At 33.4% G+C, this 25,929-nt stretch overlaps 1 protein-coding gene and 1 pseudogene across 5 annotated transcripts in view; both read left to right on the forward strand.

Annotated features, from left to right (window-relative positions):
• GPHN (gephyrin) overlaps positions 1-25,929 on the forward strand; it is a 661,506-nt gene that overhangs the window by 312,941 nt on the left and 322,636 nt on the right. For all 4 annotated transcript variants that reach the window (XM_080807346.1, XM_080807348.1, XM_080807345.1 and 1 more), the window contains exon 4: positions 15,838-15,930. In XM_080807346.1, the coding sequence (XP_080663472.1) occupies positions 15,838-15,930 (93 nt within the window). The remainder of the gene's footprint in view (positions 1-15,837; positions 15,931-25,929) is intronic.
• LOC308345671 (large ribosomal subunit protein eL33-like) lies at positions 19,304-19,629 on the forward strand (annotated as a pseudogene). Its single transcript has one exon. The product of its transcript is annotated as a large ribosomal subunit protein eL33-like (transcript).

Raw genomic sequence — 25,929 nt, forward strand, 5'->3', positions numbered from 1 at the left:
CTCTCTCTCTTCTCCTTCACAAATGTTATTCCACTTAATGTTGTTCTATCAGTCTCTTAAGTTATCTTCATTTTATAAAAGTCCTTTTTCTATTTGCTGCCATGTCTGGGTGTTAATGCTTTGTTTTCCAGCTCACTGATCCATTCTTCATTTCAGTAGTTAACTGTTGAACTCCTGTAGTGTATTTTTCAATTCAGTTACTATATTTTTTTAGTTCTGTGTCCTCTGTTTGACACTTTCTTATATTTTCTGTATCTTAGTTAAAGTTTTCACTCTGTCCTTCCATTCTTTTCCTGAGAGTTTAGTGAGTACCTTTATGACCATTATTTTGATTTCTTTATCAGATAATTTATCTCTGTAACATTATGGCCTTCTTTGAGTTTTATCTTGTTTTCACAATTGGAAGATATTTTCCTTTTTCTTCATTTTGCTTAACTGTGTTTGATTCTATGTATTAGACAAAATAGCTACCTCCTCTCAGTCTTGAAGGAGTTGTCTGGTGTACATGGTGATGAACCTTTTCATTCACCTTTGCACTTGTTCTTGGTTATCTCTTGAACCTTTGTGATTGTCTACATATGCTGATTTATTTTTGATATGTCCTTGTTTATGAGGATCTTTCAAGATCTCTCAGTGTTCCAAGAGGAAGAATCTCATTTATCAACTACTTTTAGGCTGGGTAGAAGCAAGACCCTTGAGCAGCAGCTTTTTGGTCCAGTGTATTGTCTATTTTGGTAATTTTATATTTGCACTTGAAAAAATCTATACCTTCTGCAGTTCGAATTTAGTGTTGTATATAAATAACTATGAGGGAGATTTGTCTGTTTCTCCTTTTAATTCTATCAAATTCTTCCTTATATTTTTTGTAGCTATGTTATTATTTGTTTATAAATATTTTTATATCTGCTTATTGAATTGAATCTTTTATCGATGCAATATATTCTTCATCTAACATTTCTTGCCTTATAGTCTACTTGGTTTGATATAATATTGCTACAACTACTTTACTTTGGTTGATGTTTGCATAACATTTCTTTTTCTGTCATATACTTTTGTTTTTTCTTGTTATTATATTTAAAATATAAATGTCTCTTATAAGCATCTTTGTACTTTTTCCCTGAACACTTGTTTTTCACTTACAGCGTGTAGGCCATTACATTTATTATAATTATTAATGTAGTTCTTTTTTTTTTTCTTTAAGATTTTATTTATTTATTTAACAGAGAGAGAGAGAGAGAGAGAGATATCACAAGTAGGCAGAGCAGCAGGCGGAGAGGAAGGGAAGCAGGCTCCCTGCTGAGCAGAGAGCCTGATGTGGGGCTCGATCCCAGGATCCTGGGATCCTGGCCTGAGTCGAAGGCAGAGGCTCAACCCACTGAGCCACCCAGGTGCCCCTAATGTAGTTCTTACTGTTTATTTCCTATTTGGCTCATTAGTTTGTGTTCTCTCCTTTTTTATCTTCCTTTTGATTGATAGAATAGCTTTTATTATTTAGTTTTTACTTTTATTAATTTGTTAGTTATATATAGTTTGAGTGGGTTCATTGTGGGGGTTTTTGGCGGATTTTTTTCTGGGATTGTGTGTGTGTGTGTGTGTGTGTGTGATTTATCCCAGGGTGCATTACAACATGTACCTGTTACCTTTTTAAATACTAATCATTACTTTTGCCATTTCTCATAATAACTTAGGGAGATTTTTAAACATTGCTTTTGACTATTGCTTCTTCCCATTTTGTCTTCTCTTTTTGGGGTTTAATTATACAGATATTAGACCTTTTGAAAGTATGTCTCACACATATCGTTTTTTTGGTTTTTTTTTTTTCATTTTTTCTACTTTCTCTACATTTGTCTTTAATATTCTTGCATTCTACAGCATTTTTCCTTTCGACCTATGTTTACATTCTTTAATCCTGATAAACTTACCCATTTAGATCTGAGTTCCATTATATTGTAATTTTATGTGCTAATGCATCCATTTAATTTTTTTCTAGATTCTAATTTTCTGTTGAAATGTTCCATCATTTCATCTATTATTTTTTTAAAAACATATTCTATTTTCTTGAATATATTAATTATGGTTTACTTTAAAGTTCCTGTCCACAAACTCCGCATGCATCTGTTGTGGGGTTTTTTTATCTCTTTTTTTCATCTTAATATTGAGTTCTATTTTCTTGCATGCCAAATATTTTTTATAAATTTATTATATATGTTAAAGAATCATATTGTTTGTAGATAATTTATCACTCATCATAGAATGTCTCCCTTTTCTCCCTTTCTACTGATAGGCAGAAAGTATGAGAAACTGATCACTCCAGTGCAGTCAGGAACTGATCTGGGTTAGAGCTCAGTTGAGAATAGTGTGTTTAATATCCCTTTATTCCTGAATGACACTAGGAGATTTAGCTCTGATAGTCATAGGGTCCAGCCTAGCTCACTTGCCTGCAGCCTAACCAATTTAAGCCTCAAAAACTGGCAAATATCTTGAAGGGAAAACTAGCATTGTTCTATGGTCAGGCTTACTTCCCTAGCAGGTCTTTGTTTTTTTAAGTGCTATGAGCAATGCAAAAGATTTTACACTGTCTTTAATCTTGTCTCATTTTAAGCCTTACATATAGCACCATAATCTAGTTGTTCTAAGGAGAAAAATATCCATGTGTTCAAGTGTATTCACATTTCTAATTCCTAAATGCCTAAAAGCTTTCTGGTTTATTTTCCTGCCAGTAGAGACTCTTCTCATAGAAAAGCTGATGGTCAGCCCTTTGACCCAAATCATCAAATAACCCCAGTAAGGATGGGTTGGTGGGTAGATGTGAAAAACTAGACAGTGTTACTTTAACTCAGAAATGTTTTCCCATTTCTGGAATTTTACTTTGACTAATTTATTGCTTCTGTAGTTCTCTTATGTCTTTAGAAGTAAGATTTTTGTAATTATCTAATTTTGGTTACTTGTTACTATATGGGTGTTGACCTGCTGTGACCTACTGTATTCTGCCCAAAAGCAGAGCTTTTTTTTATATTTTTAAAATTAATTATTGCCAAAATATAGACAAACTGTTTGTTTTGTGTATAAATCCTTTATTTATGAAACACTTTGATCACATCTAGTAATATATTTGTTGATTAAGCTTTAGTAAAATGAAATTATAAAGTAAAATCCTTTTGCCAGAATTATGGTTTGCTTAATGTTTGATCTGTCAAGCACTATTGTAAGTGCTTTAGAAAGGCTAACGTGTTTTAATTTTTATAAAAAAATGAGGTAAGTATTATTATTATTGTCCCTGTTCATAAGTGAGAAAAATGAGGCAAACAGTTTAAGAGGTAAGCACAATATCACACAGCAACTAGTGGTAGATCCAGATTCACTCTCAGAATCTAGATTCTTTTATGATCTTAAGAGTTGTGGTAGCGTACATATAAGATAGTATTCACCTAGTCTTTCTACATGAATACCGCAATCCCACTTACGAGCATATACTTCAATATGTTACTTTCTGATAACCCCCCGACTTTTTTTCCCCCGTTTTTAAATTCTAGGGGGTTAACATACAGTGTAACATTCATTTTTTAAAAGATTTTATTTATTATTTATTTGACAGAGAGAGAGATCACAAGTAGTCAGAGAGGCAGGTAGAGGGGCGGGGGAAGCAGGCTCCCTGCTGAGTAGCGAGCCCAATGTGATACAGGGCTCGATCCCAGGACCCTGAGATCATGACCTGAGCCAAAGGCAGAGCCTTAACCCACTGAGCCACCCAGGCACCCCTGTGATATTCATTTTAAGTGTAGAATTCAATAATTCAGTACTTAGATACAGGACCTGGATATGGTGCTCATCACAAGTGCCCTCCTTAATTGCCGTCACCTATTTAACCAATCCCCACTGACATCCCCTCTGATAACCATTAGTTTGTTCTCTATAGTTAAGATCTGTTTCTTGGTTTTCCTCGTTTTCCCCAGACATATGCACATATACATAGATACATAGATACATATATATGGGTGTGTGTATACACACAGACACACACACACACACGCACACACTACATCTTCCTTATCCAGTCGTCAGTCAATGGGCATTTGGTCTCTTTCCATAATTTGGCTATTGTGAATGCTGCTATAAACATCAGGGTGCACGTATCCCTTCAAATTAATATTTTTGTATCCTTTGGGTAACTACCTAGGAGTGCAATTGCTGGGTCATAAGGTAGTTCTATTTTTAACTTTTTGAGGAACATCCATACTATTTTCCAGAGTGGCTGCACCAGTTTCCATTCCCAACAGTATAAGAGGTCTCCCCTTTCTCCACATCCTCACCCACACCTATTTTTTCCTCTGTTCATTTAACCATTCTGACAGGTGTGAGGTAATATCCCAGTGTAGTTTTGATTTGTATTTCCATGATGAGTGATGTTGAACATCTTTTCAGTGTCTGTTGGCCATCTGTGATACTCCCTTCTCTTAATCTGGAATACTGTTCCTAAATTTCCTTAAATCTCTCATTCACCCATTTATTTATTCAATAATAATAATAGTGTATTTAACATTTGTTCTTTTTGTATATTTAAGCTCTTGGTTATGTCATCCAGTTTCATAGCTTTCATTTGTGTTCTATTTCATAAATTAAACTTTTTATTGAAGTATAATATTCTATATGAGTTGCAAATTAAGAAAAGTTTATAGATTAAAGGTATGAACCTTGATTATCACAAAGTGTAGTTATTGTTTTGTTAAAGTACATTTGGATTGTTCCCGTTTTGGAGCTATTATAAATAATGCCATAAGATATGATCTTGAACATGTCTTTTGGTGCAAACAGGTATGCATAGACATTAGATATGCACTTAGCAGACTAGATATGACCCAGAAATACTAGTTCATAGAGTATGGAAATGAATAATTTTACTAGATTCGGCAGATGTATATATTTATAGTCTCATCATCATTTTATGAGAACTCCAATTTGCTTCATATTCTCACTAATATTTAGTACTGTCAGTCTTTTTTTTTTTAAAGATTTTATTTATTTATTTAACAGAGAGAGAGAGCACAAGCAGACAGAGTGGTAGGCAGAGGCAGAGAGAGAAGCAGGGTCCCTGCTGAGCAAGGAGCCCAATGTGGGACTTGATCCCAGGACCCTGGGATCATGACCGGAGGCAGCGGCTTAACCAACTGAGCCACCCAGGCGTCCCCTGTCCATCTTTTTTAATTTCTGTTTTCCCAATGACCAATGACATTGTTATATATTGCCATTTGGATATCATCTTTTGTGAAGTGGCTATACATGTCTTTCACTTTTAAAAGATTAGGTTAAGTGTATTTTTCTTATTTATTAATAAGTGTTCTCTAAATGTTCTAGATATGCGTCCTTTGTTTGATATATGTATTACACATTTATCGTCCCAGTCTGTTTCTTCCCTGTGTACTTTCTTAAAGGTGTCTTTGATGAATAGAAATAATTTAATTTTAAAATAGGTCATTTTGTCAGTCTTTTCAATATAGTTGTTAAGTAAATATTTGTTGATTAAATGAATAAACCTGAAAAAGTTCATTGTCTAATAGAAGAAACAGTTTTATTTTATTATAAAATTTAATTTTTAAATTAAATATATGTATAAAATTTTTTTAGAGTACAGAGGAGACAGTGACTAACTCTGGCTAGGGGGTCAAGGAAATCTTCATGGAGAATATCATGGAAAAGACTTCAAAAAATGTAAAAAATGACACTAAACATTAATAAAAAATGTTTTTTGAGGAGTACAAGTCCAACCATTATTAATAATTGCAGAGCATGAGGCTGGAAAGTTAGGTTGGAGTCACATTATAAATGATTTGAATGGCCCAGTGATGTGTATTAAGGAGGGCACATATTGCATGGAGCACTGGGTGTTAACATGTAAACAATGAATCTTGGAACACTGCATCAAAAACTCGTGACGTACTGTATGGTGACTAACATAACATAATAAAAATAATAATTTTAAAATGATATGAATGTCTTAGGGAGGGAAGCTTCTAAAAATTTTGAAGGAAAGACATTTCCAGATTTATTTCAGAGGATTTCTTTTCCTTATCAAAATGAATTTGAAGGAGGTATAGAAGTATTGGCTAAATTTTTATATAGACGTATTGGCTAACATTATACCACAATAGTATACTTTCTTTAACCTTACTAAAATCAATTTCCTCTGCTATTTTCACTAATAGACATTTAGATTATATTGTAACATCTTAAAGAGTCTTTTCGTTGCTCATATTCTAATGGAAAACAAAACCACAGTAACAGTTATTACTGTAAGAGTTACTATAAATCAGACTTGTTATATTTTACATAGTGTGAAATACCAATGAATAAAACTGTTCCAGATAATTTTTGTTAAGATTTTTAACTAGAATTAAAGTAATTACATAAATTATGTAAAATGTAATTAAAGTAATTATGTAATATATGTTTTTTTGTCTATATATAATTTTTTGTCTAGCTGTACTCAGCCAGGAATAAAATGTTCAAAGGAAAACCCACATCATATACAAAACTTTGTCAAAGGTGTATCACTGACGTTTGAGAGAAGGTGATATAATTGTGACAGGAATTCTTCTATTTCCTGCCCATTATATAATTTCAATATGAAGATGTATTGTCACATCACATTCTCACATTGGTATATACAGAAGCTTGTAATAAGTAATGTGGTTTGACCAAGTATCTTTGCTTCCTTAAGAAGTTTCATACTGTGTGGGGATGTACACGTGTGCATACAAACAGGGACCTTTTTTTTAAGTTTTTATTCTGTATCCAGAATTACAGTAGATGCTTTTCATGTTCTCATTTACTTTATACTTTTTTTATTTTTAATTTTTTAATTTATTAGCATATAATGTGTTATTTGCTTCAGGGGTACAGGTCTGTGATTCATCAGTCTTTTACACAATTCACAGCACTCACCATAGCACATACCCTCCCCAGTATCGAAAACCCGGCCACCCTAGACCTCCCCTCCCCTCTCCCCAGCAACCCTCAGTTTGTTTCCTGAGAGTAAGAATCTCTTATGGTTTGTCTCCCTCCCTGGTCCCATCTTGTTTCATTTCTTTCCCCTCCCTTCCTCCCTGGACCCCCAACCCTGCCTCTCACATTCCTCATGTCAGAGAGATCATATGATAATTGTCTTTCTCAGATTGACTTATTTCGCTTAGCGTAATACCCTCTAGTTCCATCCATGTCGTTGCAAATGGCAAGATTTGGGGGTTATTTTTATGGCTGCATAGTATTCCATTATATATATATATATATATATATATATATATATATATATATATCACTTCTTTATCCATTCATCTGTTGATGGACATCTAGATTCTTTCCATACTTTGGCTATTGTGAACATTGCTGCTATAAACATTTGTGTGTACATGCCCCTTCGGATCACTACATTTGTATCTTTAGGGTAAATACCCAGCAGTGCAATTGCTGGGTTGTAGGGTAGCTCTAATTTCAACTTTTTGAGGAACCTCCTTACTGTTTTCCATAGTGGCTGCACCAGCTTGCATTCCCACCAACAGTGTAGGAAGGTTCCCCTTTCTCCACATCCTCACCAACATATGTCATTTCCTGACTTGATAATTTTAGCCATTCTGAGTGGTGTGAGGTGGTATCTCATTGTGGTTTTGATTTGTATTTCCCTGATGCCGAGTGATGTGGAGCACTTTTTTCATGTGTCTTTTGGCCATTTGGATGTCCTTTTTGCAGAAATGCCTGTTCATGTCTTCTGCCCATTTCTTGATTGGATTAGTTGTTCTATGGGTGTTGAGTTAGAGATGTTCTTTATAGATTTTGAGTACTAGCCCTTTGTCTGATATATCATTTGCAAATATCTTCTCCCATTCTGTCAGTTGTCTTTTGATTATGTTGCCTGTTTCATTTGCTGTGCAAAAGCTTTTGATAGTAATGAAGTCCCAATAGTTCATTTTTGCCCCTGCTTCCCTTGCCTTTGGCGATGTTTCTAGGAAGGTTGCTGCAGCTGAGGTCGAAGAGGTTGCTGCCTGTGTTCTCCTCAAGGATTTTGATGGATTCCTGTCTCACATTGAGGGCTTTCATCCATTTGGAGTCTATTTTTGTGTGTGGTGTAAGGAAGTGGTCCAGTTTCATTCTTTTCCATGTGGCTGTCCAATTTTTCCAACACCATTTGTTGAAGAGACTGTCTTTTTTCCATTGGACATTCTTTCCTGCTTTGTCGAAGATTAGTTGACCATAGAGTTGAGGGTCTATTTCTGGGCTCTCTATTGTGTTCCTTTGATCTATGGGTCTGTTTTGTGCTGGTACCATACTGTGTTGATGATTACAGCTTTGTGATAGAGCTTGAAGTCCGGAATCATGATGTCGCCAGCTTTGGTTTTCTTTTTCAGCATTCCTCTGCTTATTTGGGGTCTTTTCTGATTCCATATAAATTTTAGGATTATTTGTTCCATTTCTTTGAAAAACAATTGATGGGTTTTTTTTTTAACTTAGTTTAATTTAATTTTTTTCAGTGTTCCAAAATTCATTGTTTATGCACCATACCCAATGTTCCATGCAATACACCCTCCATAATACCCACCACCAGGCTCACACCACCCATCCCCAAACCCCTCAGTTTGTTTCACAGAATCCATAGTCTCTCATGGTTTGTCTCCCCCTCCAATTTCCCCCAACTCACTTCTCCTCTCCGTCTCCCAATGTCTTCTGTCTTATTCCTTAGGCTCCACAAGTAAGTGAAACCATGTGATAATTAAATGTGCATACCTTCTTTCACCCAGCATAATCTCTTCCAGTCCCATCCATGTTCATACAAAAGTTGGGTATTCTGATGGAGACATAATACTCCATTGCATATATGGACCATATCTTCTTTATCCATTATTCTGTTGAAGGGCATCTTGGTTCTTTCCGCACTTTGGCGACTATGGCCATTGCTGCTATGAACACCGGAATACAGATGGCTCTTCTTTTCACTACATCTTTACATTTTGGGTAAATACCCAATAGTGCAATTGCAGGGTCATAGGGTAGCTCTATTTTTAATTTCTTAAGGAATCTCCACACTGTTTTCCAAAGTGGCTGTACCAACTTCCATTCCCACCAAGAGTATGAGAGGGTTCCCCTTTCTCCACATCCTCTCCAACAATTGTTGTGTCCTGTCTTATTAATTTTGGCCATTCTAACTGGTGTAAGGTGGTATCTCAGTGTGTTTTTGATTTGAGTCTCCCTGTTGGCTAATGATGATGAATATTTTTTCATGTGTCTGTTAGCCATTTGTATGTCTTCTTTGGAGAAGAAGAATGGTCATGTCTTCTGACCATTTTTTGATGTGATTATCTATTTTATGTGTGTTGAGTTTGAGGAGTTCTTTATAGATCCTGGATATCAGCCCTTCATCTATAGGGTCATTTGCAAACATCTTCTCCCATTCCGTGGGTTGCCTCTTTGTTTTGTTGACTGTTTCCTTTGCTGTGCAGAAGCTTTTGATCTTGATTAAGTCCCAAAAGTTCATTTTCACTTTTGTTTCCTTTGCCTTTGGAGACTTGTCTTGAGAGAAGTTGCTGTAGTTGATGTTGAAGAGGTTACTGCCTATGTTCTCCTCTAGGTTTTGATAGATTCCTGCCTCACGTTGAGGTCTTTTATCCATTTCAAGTTTATTTTTGTGTATGGTGTAAGAAAATGGTGAAGTTTCATTCTTCTCTACATAGCTGTCCAGTTTTCCCAGCACCATTTATTGAAGAGACTGTCTTTTTTCCGCTGGATATTTTTTCCTGCTTTGTCGAAGATTATTTATGACCATAGAGGTGTGGGTCCATATTTGGGCTCTCTACTTTGTTCCACTGGTCTATGTGTCTGTTTTTGTGTCAGTGCCATGCTGTCTTGGTGATCATAGCTTTGTTGTAAAGCTTGAAATCAGGCAACACGATGACCCCAGTTTTGTTTTTCTTTTTCAACATCTCGTTAGCAATTCGGGGCCTCTTCTGGTTCCGTACAAATTTTAGGATTGTCTGTTCCAGCACTTTGAAAAATGCCAGTGGAATTTTGCTCGGGATGGCATTGAAAGTATAGATGGCTCTGGGCATTATAGACATTTTAACAATGTTTATTCTTCTGATCCATGAGCATGGAATGCTTTTCCATCTTTTTGAGTCTTCTTCAATTTCTTTTGTGAGTGTTATGTAGTTCCTCGAGTACAGATCCCTTACCTCTTTGGTTAGGTTTATTCCCAGGTATCTTATGGTTCTTGGTGCTATAAATGGAATCAATTCTCTAATTTCCTTTTCTATTTTTTCATTGTTAGTGTATAAGAAAGCAATTTCTGTACATTGATTTTGTATCCTGCCACATTACTGAATTGCTGTATGAGATCTAGTAGTTTGAGGGTGGAGTCTTTTGGGTTTTCCGTATAAAGTATCAAGTCATCTGTGAAGAGGGGGAGTTTGTCTTCTTTGCCAATTTGAATACCTTTTATTTCTTTTTGTTGTCTGATTGCTGTTGCTAGGACTTCTAGTACTATGTTGAACAATGGTGGGGAGAGTGGGCATCCTTGTCATGTTCCTGATCTCAAAGGGAAGGCTATCAGCTTTTCCCCATTGAGAATGATATTTGCTGTGGGTTTTTCATAGATAGATTTTTTGAAGTTGAGGAATGTTCCCTCTATCCCTATACTTTGAAGAGTTTTGATCAGGAACGGATGCTGTATCTTGTCAAATGCTTTTTCTGCATCAAGTGAGAGGACTATGTGGTTCTTCTCTCTTCTCTTATTGATTTGTTCTATCACATTGATAGATTTGCAAATGCTGAACCACCCTTGCATCCCATAGATTAATCCCACCTGTTCATGGTGGATAATCTTTTTAATGTGGTTTTGGACTCTATTAGCTAGGATCTTGTTGAGTATTTGCATTTGTTTTTTGAAGGACTTGGTGTAAGCTTCAACTACATTTACAAATATTTAGGAAATGTGTTGGTGTTTTCTCCAGTGGAGAAAAGTGGGTTTTGGGGGGAAGGTTTTAAAGAAATATATTTTTAGAATTCTAATTTTAAAGTGATTTGGAGTAGATTCCCAGAGCCAAAAAGGACAAGAGAGGGAGATTTCTAGCTCAGATAACATGAATAGAGAAGAGAAAATGGACAGAATCTGCCTAGAAAAATAAATGAGAAGTTAATTCAGTAGATAGCTTTGGGGGAAAAGACATGAAGATCTTGGGAAAATTTCCATAAAATATAAAATCATGCTTACATTAAGATACTTAGATACTTAAAATTGCTTATAGATTGCTATTTTGTTAGTGGAAATTATTTGTGTCATTTATGAAAACTAATAGCTGCACACTTAAAAAACTAAGAAATGAAGATCCTTAGCCATTTGAAAATGTTCCTTTTGAAGAGTTTTACTTGATTTTGAACCCATTTGTTAATAATATTTTTACAGTTACGCCTTGCAATTATTTTATGTTTTTTCATTAAAGTATAATTGACACCCAATGTTACATTAGTTTCAGGTGTACAACATAGTGATTCAACAAGTCTGTACCTTCTGCTGTGCTTACAAGTGTAGCCATCATCTGTCAGCATACAATGTCTTTATAATACCATTGAACATATTTCCTATGCTGTACCTTTTATCCCTATGACTTATTCATTTCATAGCTAAAATCTATATTTCCCACTCCCCTTCACCCATTTTGCCCATCTTCCCACCCCACCCCCAATTATTTTATAAGAACAACTAATTAATATCATGAAAAGTGGAAGTTTACTAACCCCATTTCAAAAAGTCATTTGAGTATTTGGTAGATGAGATTGAAAAATGAATGCCGTGTAAGTGATCTTGTTAGTATAGCTAATCTATTTCTTTCATTGCAGTGTATTTATTTTTTATTTTACTTTTTAATTACTGTATCAGAAAATGTCAAACCAAGATTTTCTAAAATAATGCATTTTCAATCATATTATGTGCATTAATTATTGGTGAGAAAAATATTTTTGCACAATTACTAAAATCAAAGCTATTTTAAGTATTACATTGTCTTTTTCGCATCTTTTAAAATTTCTTGTGTGACATGATGAATGCGTTTTAGCATATTATTCAGAATTTGCTTTACTGATAGAAATGTCTGTTAACATTCAGAAATTGCTTTACTAATACAGATGTACAATCAGAATTTTGGAGTTTACTCTTACAGAGATAGAGACATATAAACAAGAAAAGTTTGGTAAAATATGAAAAGTGCTATCCCAAAGGAATGACTGCTATTACACACAAGGAACAAATCGCCTGGGAGAGTCAGAGGAGACTTTAATAAGGTGTCCTAATGCTGTATCTCATTAAGTATAGATAGGAATTTCTTAGGTGGTTATATCAGACTCTTTTTTTTTTTTTTTTTTTGACAGAAAGAGAGATCACAAGTAGGCAGAGAGGCAGGCAGAGAGAGGGGAAGCAGGCTCCACTGAGCAGAGAGCCCGATGGGGGGCTCAATATCAGACTCTTTAAAAAAACAAAGAAAAATGTGACATTTCTCAAGTGATTTTATATTGCTGAGGTCTGCTTAATTCGGTGATTCATGTTTCCATCAATAAATGTAAAGAAAGGAAAAAAAATCTATTGCAACAGATGAGTATGAGACTCTAAGTAGATGTGTAGAATGTTGGCTTGTCTAAATTTACTTCTTCTTAGCACTATTACTGTCCCATTTTTCTCTTTTTTGGGTTCTATAGTCTTCTGCAAGAGAAAAAATATTGCTAAAGATCTCTGTAGTGATGGTTTTCATTCTGGTCATTGTAAGAAAAATGTTAAATATTCATAAAGACATATGATATATGCAAAACAATTTTCTTAAGATGGTTACACTTCTTTCATAGCACTTCCATAGCACTATCCATGATATATTGAGGTACCAAATTAATTTATTCATACTTCTGAGCTCATTGACATAAAGTACATTTGTCATTGCATTTTTTTTCATTCCCACATTTTCCTGGCACATACTAGTCATTGGTATGGTTGATTTGTTTTGTTTTGTTTTTTTTAATTTAAATTCACCTACCTAACATATGTGTATTAGTTTCAGAGGTAGAGGTCAGTGATTAATCAGTCTTATATAATACCCAGTGCTCATTATATCACATGCCTTCCTTAATGTCCATCACCCAGTTACCCCACACCCCCTCCATCAACCCTCAGTTTGTTTCCTATGATTGAGAGTCTCTTACGGTTTGTCTCCCTCTCTGATTTTGTCTTGTTTTATTTTTCCCTTCCTTCCCCTATAATCCTCTGTTTTGTTTCTTAAATTCCACATATGAATGAGATCATATAATTGTCTTCATGATTTGACTTATTTCACATAGCATAACACCCTCTAGTTCAATCCATGTCATTGCAAATGGCAAGATTACATTTTTTATGGCTGAGTAGTATTCCGTTGTATATATATCCCACATCATCTTTATTCTTCTGTCGACGGACATCTGGGCTCTTTGCATAGTTTAGCTGTTGTGGACATTGCTGCTATAAACATTGGGGTTCAGGTACCTCTTCGGATCACTACATTTGTATCTTTGGGGTTAATACCCAATAGTGCAATTGCTGGGTCATAGGATAGCTCTATTTTCAACTTTTTGAGGAACCTCCATACTGTTTTAGGCATTGGTATGTTTCTTAAACTGAAAGATTAAAATTGAGACTTCATGGTAATTTATTTAAACCTAATTCACATCAAGTTTACTTTCAAAACTATTTTGAAGATTTTTGTGAAGGATGTGTAGACTTATGACTAATAAAATATAATAAAATATAAATTGAAAATAGCCTAAAAAAGAGGAGGATGCAAAGATACTAACTAGGAAAGTAGTTGTATTTGTACTGTATCATTTCATTAAAACCACCATAAGACTTAGTGACAGCAAAGATTTATTATTTCTCACAAATCTGTGGGTTTTCTGGGCTTAGCTAGGTGTATTTTCTTCTGGTTTTACTTGGTGTCATTCATTTGGCTGAAATAATTTGCAACTGAGGCTGGAAAATCTAAGATAGCATCATACAGATGTCTGGGGCCTTGGTGCTATCTGTTTCACTGAGCTTTCTCTCTACATGTTCTCTTCATTCCGTTATTTAGACCGGATTTCCTTTCATGATAATAGAAGTTTACCAAGAGAGTGACAGTAGAAAATGTGAGACATTTTGAGAACGTGGCTTCAGAACTCATACACCATGATTTTTGCCCTCATCAGAGTTATAATTCTGTCCCAGATGTAGAATTGATGAAAATAGACTCCACCTTTTGACAGGAGGATTTATAAAGAATATGTGGCTGTATTTAACCTACTACAGTAGAATATACTTAGTTGTTGAATATAAAATTTGTTTCTGAGCTGCCTGAAAATGAGGGGGAAATAAGACACTAAGGTTATCAAAATAAAGAACAAATACCAGAAAATTTGATTTGTAAAATCCCTTTATTTTTTTCACTAATACCTGCAATTTTTAAAGAATTTGAAAAATGTGAAAGGAATTAAAATTAAAATGTACTACAAATCTAATTATCCAGAAATAACTATTATAAGTTATAAAACGTTTCATCTTTCTATTCCTATGTTACAAATAGAAGAATGTATGAATGCTTAACTGAGTGAAAGAAATAACTATACAAAACCAAAATAGTACTCTCAAGCTAAAACAGAAGCATTTTATTTCATTTAAATAGAAAAAAAAGAAAGTGGGTGGCTCAGTGGGTTAAGCCTTTGCCTTCAGCTCAGGTCATGATCTCGGGGTCCTGGGATCAAGCGGTCTCCCTGCTCTGTAGGGAGACTGCTTCCCCCTCTCTCTCTCTCTCTGCCTACTTGTGATCTCTGTCTGTCAAATAAATAAATAAAAATCTTAAAAAAAAAAAAAGAGAAAGCGAATGTGAGAACATATTATAAGATATGTGCTAAACAGATCTCAAGTTTAAAAATAAGGAAAATTATTAATAAGTTAGTCATTTTTTAAAATGATTTTATCTATTTATTTGACAGAGAGAGACACAGCAAGAGAGGCAACATAAGCAGGGGGATGGGAGAGGGAGAAGCAGGCTCCCCGCTGAGCAAGGAGCCCGATGCGGAGCTCAATCCCGTGACCCCCAGGATCATGACCTGAGTGGATGGCAGACGCTTGCACCCAAGCACCCCATTAGTCATATTTTTTACTATCTTTTTAAACTTTGGAGTTGGTCAAACTTCTGCTATGAAAGTTAACGATATTAGCACTACTGTATAACCTATCCTCTTTATATCATCAAATGTCTGTTTATTATATAATTAAAAAAACAAAACCCTAATTGAACCATATCTAGTCTTCAGACTGAACTTATTTCAGAAACCACTGCAGAGATGTAGAAAGAAAGATAAAGTAAGCCTAGACTGTATCGGATCTGGGTGGACTTGGATAGAGAAAAATGGAGAAATTAAAAAAAAAAAAAAAGACAATTTATAATCTTTGTTGGATTGCCCTTCTTTTCCCTCTTAGATTTTATTAAATATCCAATATTGGACTTTTTTCCAATATTAGACTTTTTTTATAAGCTCTTAATTTATAGTATTTCCTGTGTTTCATTTATTTTTAAGAATTTGATGCTTTCTTCCTCATTTTTTATACTGCATAAATACCTGAAACTGCAGTGTGTTTCGATCAATAACAAATCTGTTCCATGAATTGAGCTTCAAAATTTTCTTCTTGATTGCTGAAATGAATCTGTGTTTCCTCACTGTATATGAGGTATTTGGTATGTGGATGTCTTAAGTGGGCTGGTAAATTCTTCTGCCTGTGACAGTGTTACCATTTTCTTTCAGGAAACCCTGATAGATTGGTGTGATGAAAAGGAACTTAACTTGATATTAACAACTGGAGGAACAGGGTTTGCACCACGAGATGTCACTCCAGAGGTGAGATAGTATGTGCTTTTCTCATATTCAAGAAGTAGGCTATTTGTATTATCATTCGTCTTTTTCACTGTGTTTTACATTATTTTTATAATTTTGTAAGGCAGAACAAGCGACTTGTGGTTCTAAGAATGTAAAAACTTTGCTGTGGAAGAATTGTTATATAAAAAATGTTTCTTGACTTCTTTTCTTTGGATTTATACAAACATGATATAAAATGAGATTGAACTAGTCCAGAAGATAATTTTGCTTTTGTTAGTGGTCTGTGATACAAGTTGAACTTCAGGTGTGTTGCCAAAGGAGGTGATAGCAGAACTTTAACTCTTAGCATTGCTTCTGGTCTGATGTACTTTGTTAATGTAATTCAAAATTATCTGATTTCTCTGTTCTTGAGATACTCTTGTCATTGGTCTTAAAGCACAGGAAATTACAATAGAATATATATACCATATTTATAGTACTTTTGAAGAGAAAGGGTTCCATAGTCTGTAATTCTAATGTGAATTTAAATGCAGAATTTAATAAGCCACAAAGCAGAATTAATATCTAGACACAAGAATCTTACCTTAAACTTTTGCATGAGGAGAAAAGTTAGGGAGAGAATGAAGAGTAGGCAGTGATCAGTGATACAGGGAAAAGAGTCTTTTTTTTTTTTTTTTTTTTTGAAGGAAGCCATAAACCTCAGAATCATATGCAAACTTATCTTACCACTTGTCATATTGTTTCCTTTACCTCCCCAAAAAGTGTTTTCTGGCTGAATTTCAACTTAATGTTAAATATGTCCTTCTATTTTCAAACATGATTGTATCTACTGTTTGATTAATACAAGACATTTCTGCTCTGCATCTATTAAGTATTTACTCTCCATCTTACTCTATCATAGTAGTTTTCAAACTTTGGCCTGCACCACAATCAAACTAAGGGCTTGTTAAGACAGATTGTTGGGCACACCCACAGAGTTTCTGATTCAGTAAATCTGCAGTGGGTCCTAATCATTTGTATTTCAAACAAGGCCCCAGGTGATGCAGATGTTGTTGGTCCGTAGACCATACTTTCAAACTTTAAAAACCACAGTTCTAGTATATGAAAATGGACATTTTTTTAACAAATTGTAAAATACTTTCTGTTCTTCTATGTAAAAATCGTGACAGAATTTTTTGGGGTATTTTTATGATTAGATTTATAACGTGGTTTGTTTTTAAAGCAATCAGAATAGAGTTGTAGTGTTTTCATGACTTTAAAAAAGAACTCATTCTTAAATAATAAGCCTCTGGGTGTTAAGGGGAAATGGTCCTTTGGCCAATTTCTACATTTCTTTTAGACTTTGAGACTAACTTCAAAAGTACAATTGGAGGGAAGCCATCTCCTGTAGAGGTGTGTTTGTGTTTTGTTTGTAAGAAAATTGCTTACATATGTGAAGAATTTGGGGCATCTGGTCATTCTGTTAAGTATTTGAAGTAAATGACCTTGGCTTTATGTTCCCTATTTTTTCTGTGATGATTTAATAATATTGTATCATTTCTTTTTATATCAGAAAGTAAGTTACTATGGAATTCATTTATAACCAGATAACATTATTTTAACTGGGGGAGAATAATTCCCACACAGAGTTAAGTATTTTGTATTCTGTGGTGTGTCAAGTTATTATCAAAATGCTAGACTGAAAATTTAAACCTTTGAATTTTGGCTCTGCTACTTATTAACAGGGTGACCATAAACTAGCTAATGAACCCCTCTGTGCCTCAGTTTCCTATGAAATGAGGCAAACAGAAGTACCTATGTACAAGGGTAGCTGTGGGATTCAATGAGAACTATTTCTGGAATGTTAATAAGTGCTATATGCAAGGGTTAACTTAGTAAGGGTTAATTTTTTTTATTAGTTGCTACATAAATACTAAGTGAACAAATTGGTTAGTTGTTTGTTTGTTTTTTTTGGTACGTAACTACCAAATAGAGAAAAAACAGTCTTATCGTAGATTTAAAGTATATCCATGAAATCTTTATGATCTTGTTATTTTTAAATTTTGATGTAGTAAGTTTCATATTTTATCTTTTTTCATCTTATTGTAAATTAGAGGTCTTAAATTTCTACCATTCTAATATGTGTTTATCCCATCCACTTATTTTTAAGTACCATTGGTTGATGAGTCTCTTTCCCTGACCATGTATGTTTCATTATATCAGAAATTAAGAAGCCCTTTATTCTTAAATGAATAAAGTCTCAGTTACCTTAAAACCTTAGAGGGGCTCTTAAATTCTTACATTTAAAATGCCTATAGCAACTACCTACGTAGAGTTGTATTTGAGTGTTTTCTTTAAATAAGTTTAAAATATACATAAGTAGGTCTTTCTTAATATCTTTTTTCAGAATAGTTGACTTACCAATTGTAAATATATTGATTTTTAATGGATTTGCTTTATTTTGTATTTTATATATAAATACATAGGGTGTGACTATCTGCAGTGGAAGTCCATAGGACTGTTAAGCATTTGAAAAATAAACAAACATAAAAGCAATGTAAGTCCAACCAAAAATAATTCTGTTGATTTCCTATCTTTGCTATACATTTAAATGCTTGTCATTCTTCTAATATCCAAATTATAACACTGGATGTCTGCTAGGAACCCAGAAATATAATTTGGGTTCTGTGATAATACAGTTACTTGTCTTTAACTTGTTTGTCTTAGATAATTGTGCCTAAAAAGAGAAGAAACCATTTCCAGACTACATTTAACTATAGATAACTTTGATTTATAAAAATTTTTAAGTATTCAAGTTATAGGAAACACATATTAAATATTAAGGTAAAATAATAAAAAACTTCTCCACTAAGGTACAAATATTTTACAGTCAATAATTGACAGTGAATAGTCTAATCTACAAATACAAAGGACAATTGTTTGTGGAATGTGTGTGTTGTTAGGAAGAAAATGGGGGAAACAATAAATAGAATAAATAAAATAAAGCAATCTAAATTTATTGTCAGTGTGTATGAACCCTAGAGAAAATGAAAAGTTTAATAAACTTGGGTTTCTTTCCAGGTCTATTAAAAAGGAAAATGGAATAGCAAAATCAGTAAAGTATATCTTTTTTCCTTTTTTTCTTTTTAATAGAAATAAGGCAATCGGAATCGAGTTCCCTAAATTATGAAATTGTTTCTGTTTTGGGGCCCTGTGTCATAGAATATGGTTCATCTGATATTTGCATGCTTGCTGGCCTGCTCCCTGCCTCTAAAATGAAATACTAGCAAAACTTATTTTAGAGTTTATTTTAACATAAAAATCTTTATTTTTTAAAGAATAGATTTTATTCTTTCTCTGCCATCTTGGGGCCTGTGGAGGCTGGCTGGGAACGGGACTCCTAAAATGCCAAATAATGTCTGGAAGGTCCAAGGCCATTTTTGCTGACTATAAGCAGGGTCTCTGCAACCAGAGGGAGCACACAGCTCTTCTTAAAATCTAAGGTGTATATGCTTGAGATGAAACGGAATTCTGTCTAGGCAAGAGATGTGCTTATGTGTACAAAGCAAAGAACAACACAGTGATTCCTGGTGGCAAACCAAACAAACCAGAGTAATCTGGGGAAAAGTAACTCGTTCTCATGGGAACAGCAGCATGGTTTGTGCCAAATTCCAAAGCAACCTTCCTGCTAAAGCCATTGGGCACAGAATCCATGTGATGCTGTACCCCTCAAGGATTTAAATTTAATGAAAAGTAGATAAATAAAGGTATAGAAAAAAATAGATTTTATTTTCAGGGCTCCTGGCTGGCTTAGTTGGAGTAGCATTTGTTTGACTCTTGATCAGCAGGTCATGAGTTTGAGACCCTCATTGGGCATAGAGATTACTTAAAATAAATAAATAATTTTTTTAAAAAAAAGAGTAGATTTTAGTTTCTGTTACCAGACAAAGGTTGAATAAACTTTTGGCATTGGTGAAATGCTAGTAATTGCAAAATTCTATAGAATATAAGAATTCATTGCTATATAAAGTATTAGCTCTTTGTGTCTCATTATTAGTTAAAAACAATATATGTCCAAAATAGGTATTGTTACATCAAGAATCTTATTATTCTTAAAAAGTAAAACTAGGGACTTATAAGTGAGACGAAGTGAAAACCCTTTAGACATAAATTCTAGAAGAGACTAAAAGATCAAGAAGCTTTAAAAAATGTATATATAATTAAAAAGAAATGTTTTATAATATGTTACGGTAAATTTGAAAATATTAAACTATTTTATATTTATAAGGTAAAAATAACTTTAAGCATTTTTAGATTTTTATGCTACATCAGAATAAAGGGTTGGGTACTAATATTTTATCTTGATCATAAATTAAAGTCTTAAATAGAAGCCCAACATACATCTTAATTCTCATCCATTCATTCATTCATCAAGCTTTTTATTTTTAATCCTTAATATGTATCCAATGCCATACTGGGTGTTGGAGTTTTAAAAAATTAATAAGACGTTGTCTCTATTCTCAAGAAACTCTTAATTTGTTTTGGGAGTTGGCGAAAGTCCTATAGACCAAATCCAGCCTGTCTTTTTGTTGGTGTTGGTATAGATGTAGCTTATGAGCTAAGAATGGATTTTGTATTTTTTTAAGTGGCTTAAAAAAAAATCAAAAGGAGAATAATACTTTGTGGCACATAAAACTTGTTTGAAATTTAAATTTCAGTCTCCCTTAATGAAGTTTTATTGGAACACAGCTACAGTCATTCATGTATGTAATACCTGTGGCTACAACAGCAGAGTTAAAGAGTTGCAACCAAAACTTTTCCTTGTAAATGAATATTTTTTATATCAAAATCTATATTTTCCTAAAATTTTTGCTATTTCTCCTTTTGACTGTTTCATTCTGACCAATTATATCAGGACACTTTTGTTAGAAGTTATCTAAGAACAATAGTTTAAAAATTTTTTAAAAGTGAGATTTTACTTAATGCATCACAAATCCATTAGTTTGATGAATTTTGGAAGTTCAAAATTTTATATATAATTTAGAATGAAAGATCTTTTACTTTTGTTATGCTGTATTGTCTATGGAGACAACATGGCAATACACTTCATTATGGCAGAAAAGTGTTTTGTCTTTGCTCCTTCTAAAATTAAGCATTTAAAAAATGAAACCCAACATCATTTCAGATTACTAAAGAAAAAAAAAGTAAAAGTCAATTTTTTAAAAGCCCATAAAAAATGTGAGTTAAAAAAAAATGTGAGTAAAGATGACATTATCATTCAACAGACCAACGGTCAACAAACTTTTTCTGCAAAAGGTCAGATAGTAAATACTTTATGCTTTGCAGGCTATAAAGTTTTAGTTGCAACTATTTAACTCTGCTGTTGTAGCCACAGAAGTAGGTTCATTATGGAACTGAAGAGGCATCTACAAAATGACCAATGCTAAAAGGGATAGAATACTCAAAATTTGGTACAAAGGATGGATTTCTAGGATTATGAATTCTAGAAGACATATTCTGTTTATAGCCCGTAATATTTACATTTCTTTGGAACAGATTACTATTTAAACCATTTTATAAATATTTTCCACTTAGGTTATTAGAAATATTTTCACAAAAATATCAAATCAAAGAAAAATTGTTTATTTTGTGAAATTTGTTTTATAGTCAATGTTTCACAGTCTATATATTTCATTATTTTAGGTGTGAGTGTACTGTAAGCCAGGGATCATTTTATGCAGCCATTTTTAGCCATTTTTCTTTTAAAATTATAATGCTTCAAAAGTAAGAATACTATATAAGTAAAATGTAGGAGACATCCTTGACCTGAGTTACTGACTATACTTAATGATTCTCAATTTGTGACTTGTGAAAATCAGTGAGAACATTTAATAGCTTCACCTAAAAGTTAACATTGGACATTTTGACAATTAGAAAAATTCTATATTATAGCAGAAGCATAGAAAAACATCATATGTAACAATTTCTGTTTTTGAAAGAAAATTTAATCACATAGGACATTTAAATTATGTAGTTGTTTTCAAGTATATATAATATTCTTCAGGAAACTTTGATTATTTCCCTGGAAAAATATCATATGCTAATATTCTAGAACTCTATAAATATTTATTTTACAGTACTAGGATTTTTTATTTTTTTACTAATACCTGTTATACATGCTAGAGCTAAATATGACCATATTGGACTAGGATTTTGAGTACCTTAAAACTGTTCTGTATCAATAAGATAACTCAACAATATGAAATTGATAAAACCTGGATATCAGAAACCCTTGTAATTGAAGTATTTTAAACTGGATTGAATAAAATACATCACTATTCTATGGTCAAATAAGGTTACGTTTTATGCCATTTTAAGTTCTTCCCTTAACTTTTATGAAATAATTCTGGACATAAGAACTATGTTTCTGTGTCTTACCTTTGTCTAAACATGGTGAGATGCAATATGATATAGTGGAAACACTAACAATTAGAGTCAGACATGAATTTGAATCTCAACTCTACCACTAAGTATGAAATTAAGGCAAATTAACCTATTCCAACTTCATATTTCTCATTTGCTAAATTAGCTAATGCCTACCTCTCAGGGTTATTGTTTCTAGTGATTGAGATTATAAGGATAGCCAGTAATAATAAATAACACTTATATATAGCACTTTACTATGTGTCAGCAGCTGTTTTAAGCATATGTTAATTCATTTAGTCTTCAGAACAGCCATATGAGGCAAGTACATTTTTATATCTATTTTAAAGGTGGAGAAGCTGAGACACAGATCAATTAATTGACTTGCCCAAGGTTATCCTAACTAAGTGAGTGAGTAAGTGACAATAATGCATATAAAGCAATCTGGTATAATGCCTGGCACCTTTGTAGATGTTTGGTAAATGTTCATTTTTTTCTTTACCTTTTCCTTCCTCATTTAATTAATATTACCTATTACCTCTAATTAGATGTGGCAGCCCCAAATAGTTCTGCTATTAACCCTTGTACTTCTGATATCCTTAGTTAGCTACTGACGTACATTGTGAATAATCTAAAAAATAAAGATGTGAGTCAACATTTCCCTACTACTACTTTCAGGCATGGGGCAAAGGAAAAAGATTAAGAGTTTCTATAGTGTATATGATATGAAGAATGAGGCTTATTAGTGCAGTTACATTAAGTAACTCTTGATATCTTACCTGAACCTATGTATTTTAAGTCTCTAATTCCTCTGTAGTTTAAAGTTCTTGGAATATGGCTTGAATCAGCTGAGATATATGATATTCAGGGTAGCTTTTCCATAACATTCCACTTTATAGCTGGGGTTTATAATTATTTTGCATTATCCATTAAAAAACAGCATATGTCTTAGAGTATAGGCACATTTATGAGCAACCAGATTGCTAAAAACATCAATTATAGTTTTTGTTCAGTTTAACAAGTATTTGTCAAGCATCTTGGGCTTCACTGAGTGAGTACTATGAAGTACATGTACTCCTAAAATAGTCACCTGACAAATCAAGACAGTATAAACCCAATATCAGAAATGTGCAGCCAAAAGATTTCTTTAAGGAGAAAGATTAAGAGAAAGCTAAAATTAGTTTTAGTTACAATTAATCAGTACTTAAAAAGTAATCAGCAAAAAATTGGGGCAGGTAGTAGTAAAGTTAAAATTGAAGAAGAGAGATAGGATTCAGATTAGGAGAGAAGAGGAAGGACATTACTACTGGGAGTAAGAACGAAGGGGAAATGTATGATCAGCCTACAGAGAAAGATAAAATTAAGAAAATCTTCCTGGCTAGAGCAGAGGATTCATTTTACATAGAAAGATGGATAAACTAGACCTCTTATTTTAATCTCTTTCTTAGAACATCTAGAGTAGCACCATCTGCAGAGATTAAAAACAAAACAAAACAAAACAAAACAAAAAAAAACCCCACCAGCAACTGTCCTAATTCCGAGACTCCTTAGAAGCCAGAATTCTTAAGTCTAAGTCTACTATAAACCAGTACACACAGTAAAATCACGCCATCAAGGCTCTTTAAAACCAGATACTTTTTGAGATGTCATTTATTTAAATACACTTCAGTGTATCCTTCAGTAGGGCTAACTTCATCCTTTTTGAAGATTTTTAAAAAATATTTTTTGTTTTGTTTTGTTTTTAAGTCCTGATTTAATCTACAGACCTAATGAATATCCACACCATTATTTGCAGATAAAACTGAAACTGCCGTGAAGCATCAAGTACCAGTTTTTTGATTTGTTGTTTGGAAACATTTTTCTCATCATAGATTTTGTCAGTGATGTGTCTTAAATTAGCTTATGTTTTATATAAAATTACAAACTATGTAAAAAAATAGAGAAATCACAGTATGTCAGAGTTTGAAGAGAATTCAAAGGCCATTATGTTCAAAGTCCTAGATTTGATCATTTCCAACCTTTGTCTGAACATCTCAATTGCTACATCTTCCATCTGGAAGTTTGTTGCTTTTGCAGCTCTGTTGCTTGAAAGTCCAAACATATCAAACTGAAACCTGGCACCTTATCATTTCTACCCCATGGTTCTAATTTTTCTGTGCACTGTACGAAAGAATGTAGATTTCTTTTTTACATGATAGTTCTCCTAATATTTGAAGATAAATACTACATTTACCCCTTATGTCCAGTTACTTTTGTATTTTTTGCATGCATTTTTTTCCATTAAACATAGAATGTGTTCCCATGATATTCAATGTCTGTTTTACTTATGCATTAAAAAGAAAGTCTCCTTGGTATTATTGTACCAGGGGAAAGGTAAAGATACAAAATTCAATAATTTAGATAAAGTAATTAGGGCAATAAGTGACATTGAATTTAAAACTATTATGTTGAAAGGCTCCTATTACATATAGTAAGAATAAAGGTACATTGTTCCTTCAGGTCAGAATTTTAAAATTTTGAGCATAAGGCAAAACCAAAAATTTCATATATGAAGAACCCATATATAAAATACTGTCTTCATTCCCTTAAGTATGTTTCTTAATTGTATGCCTACTCTGCATCAGAATATGTACTGACCTTTTAGGGGCCCTTAAGATGATCATTATCAATAGACATACAAATAATTACAAATACGCTTATTATGCTAAATTCCATATCTATTTAGAACTCTTACTATAGAAGTAGTATTGCCCATATAAACTATTTGTGAGGCAGCATAACACAATGTTTAAGATTTGGATTTGAATCCTAGATCTTCCTTTTACTAGTGACCTTTTACAACTTACTTAACTTGCTGTACCTCAGCTTTATTATGTATAAAATAGAAAGAGTAAGAGTACTTACCTCATAGGGTAGTTATACTATGTGAATTAACATAAGTAAAACTAAAAAAGTATATACTTGCTACATAAATATTTGCTATTATTACCTACAATATAAAAAGAGCTTTAGCTTAAAAATGAGTAGATAATGGTTGAATAAATATTGAAAGAATTTTCTCTAGGGAAAAAAATCCGGTAGGATAGAACCTAAAGTATACAATGGTATAGCTGTGGGAAAGGAGTTGATTGTTCTACAAGGACCAATTGACACAAGAGGACATAAATCATATTTCTTTTTTTTTTTTTAGGATCTATTTTATTTTATTTTTTTTTAAGATTTTATTTATTTATTTGACAGACAGATTACAAGTAGGCAGAGAGGCAGGCAGAGAGAGAGAGGAGGAAGCAGGCTCCCTGCTGAGCAGAGATCCCCATGCGGGGCTCGATCCCAGCACCCTGGGATCATGACCTGAGCCGAAGGCAGAGGCTTTAACCCACTGAGCCACCCAGGCGCCCCATAAATCATATTTCTTTATGAAGATTAAAGATAGCATTATAGTGCTGGGTGTCATTGAGATGATATAAGTGTTTCCCCCTTACCTTCTCCACCTCTTTCCATAAGTTTGATTGTTGTATATGATATACTTGTATGTCTTAATCCTTAAGGTGAAACTTTATGTAAGAAAGATAAGTCAGGTGATTATGAGGTGATTTTGAATAGGGTTTTGCAAGTTTT

This window comes from Martes martes, assembly GCF_963455335.1.
Source record: "Martes martes genome assembly, chromosome: 7".
Taxonomy (NCBI): domain Eukaryota; kingdom Metazoa; phylum Chordata; class Mammalia; order Carnivora; family Mustelidae; genus Martes; species Martes martes.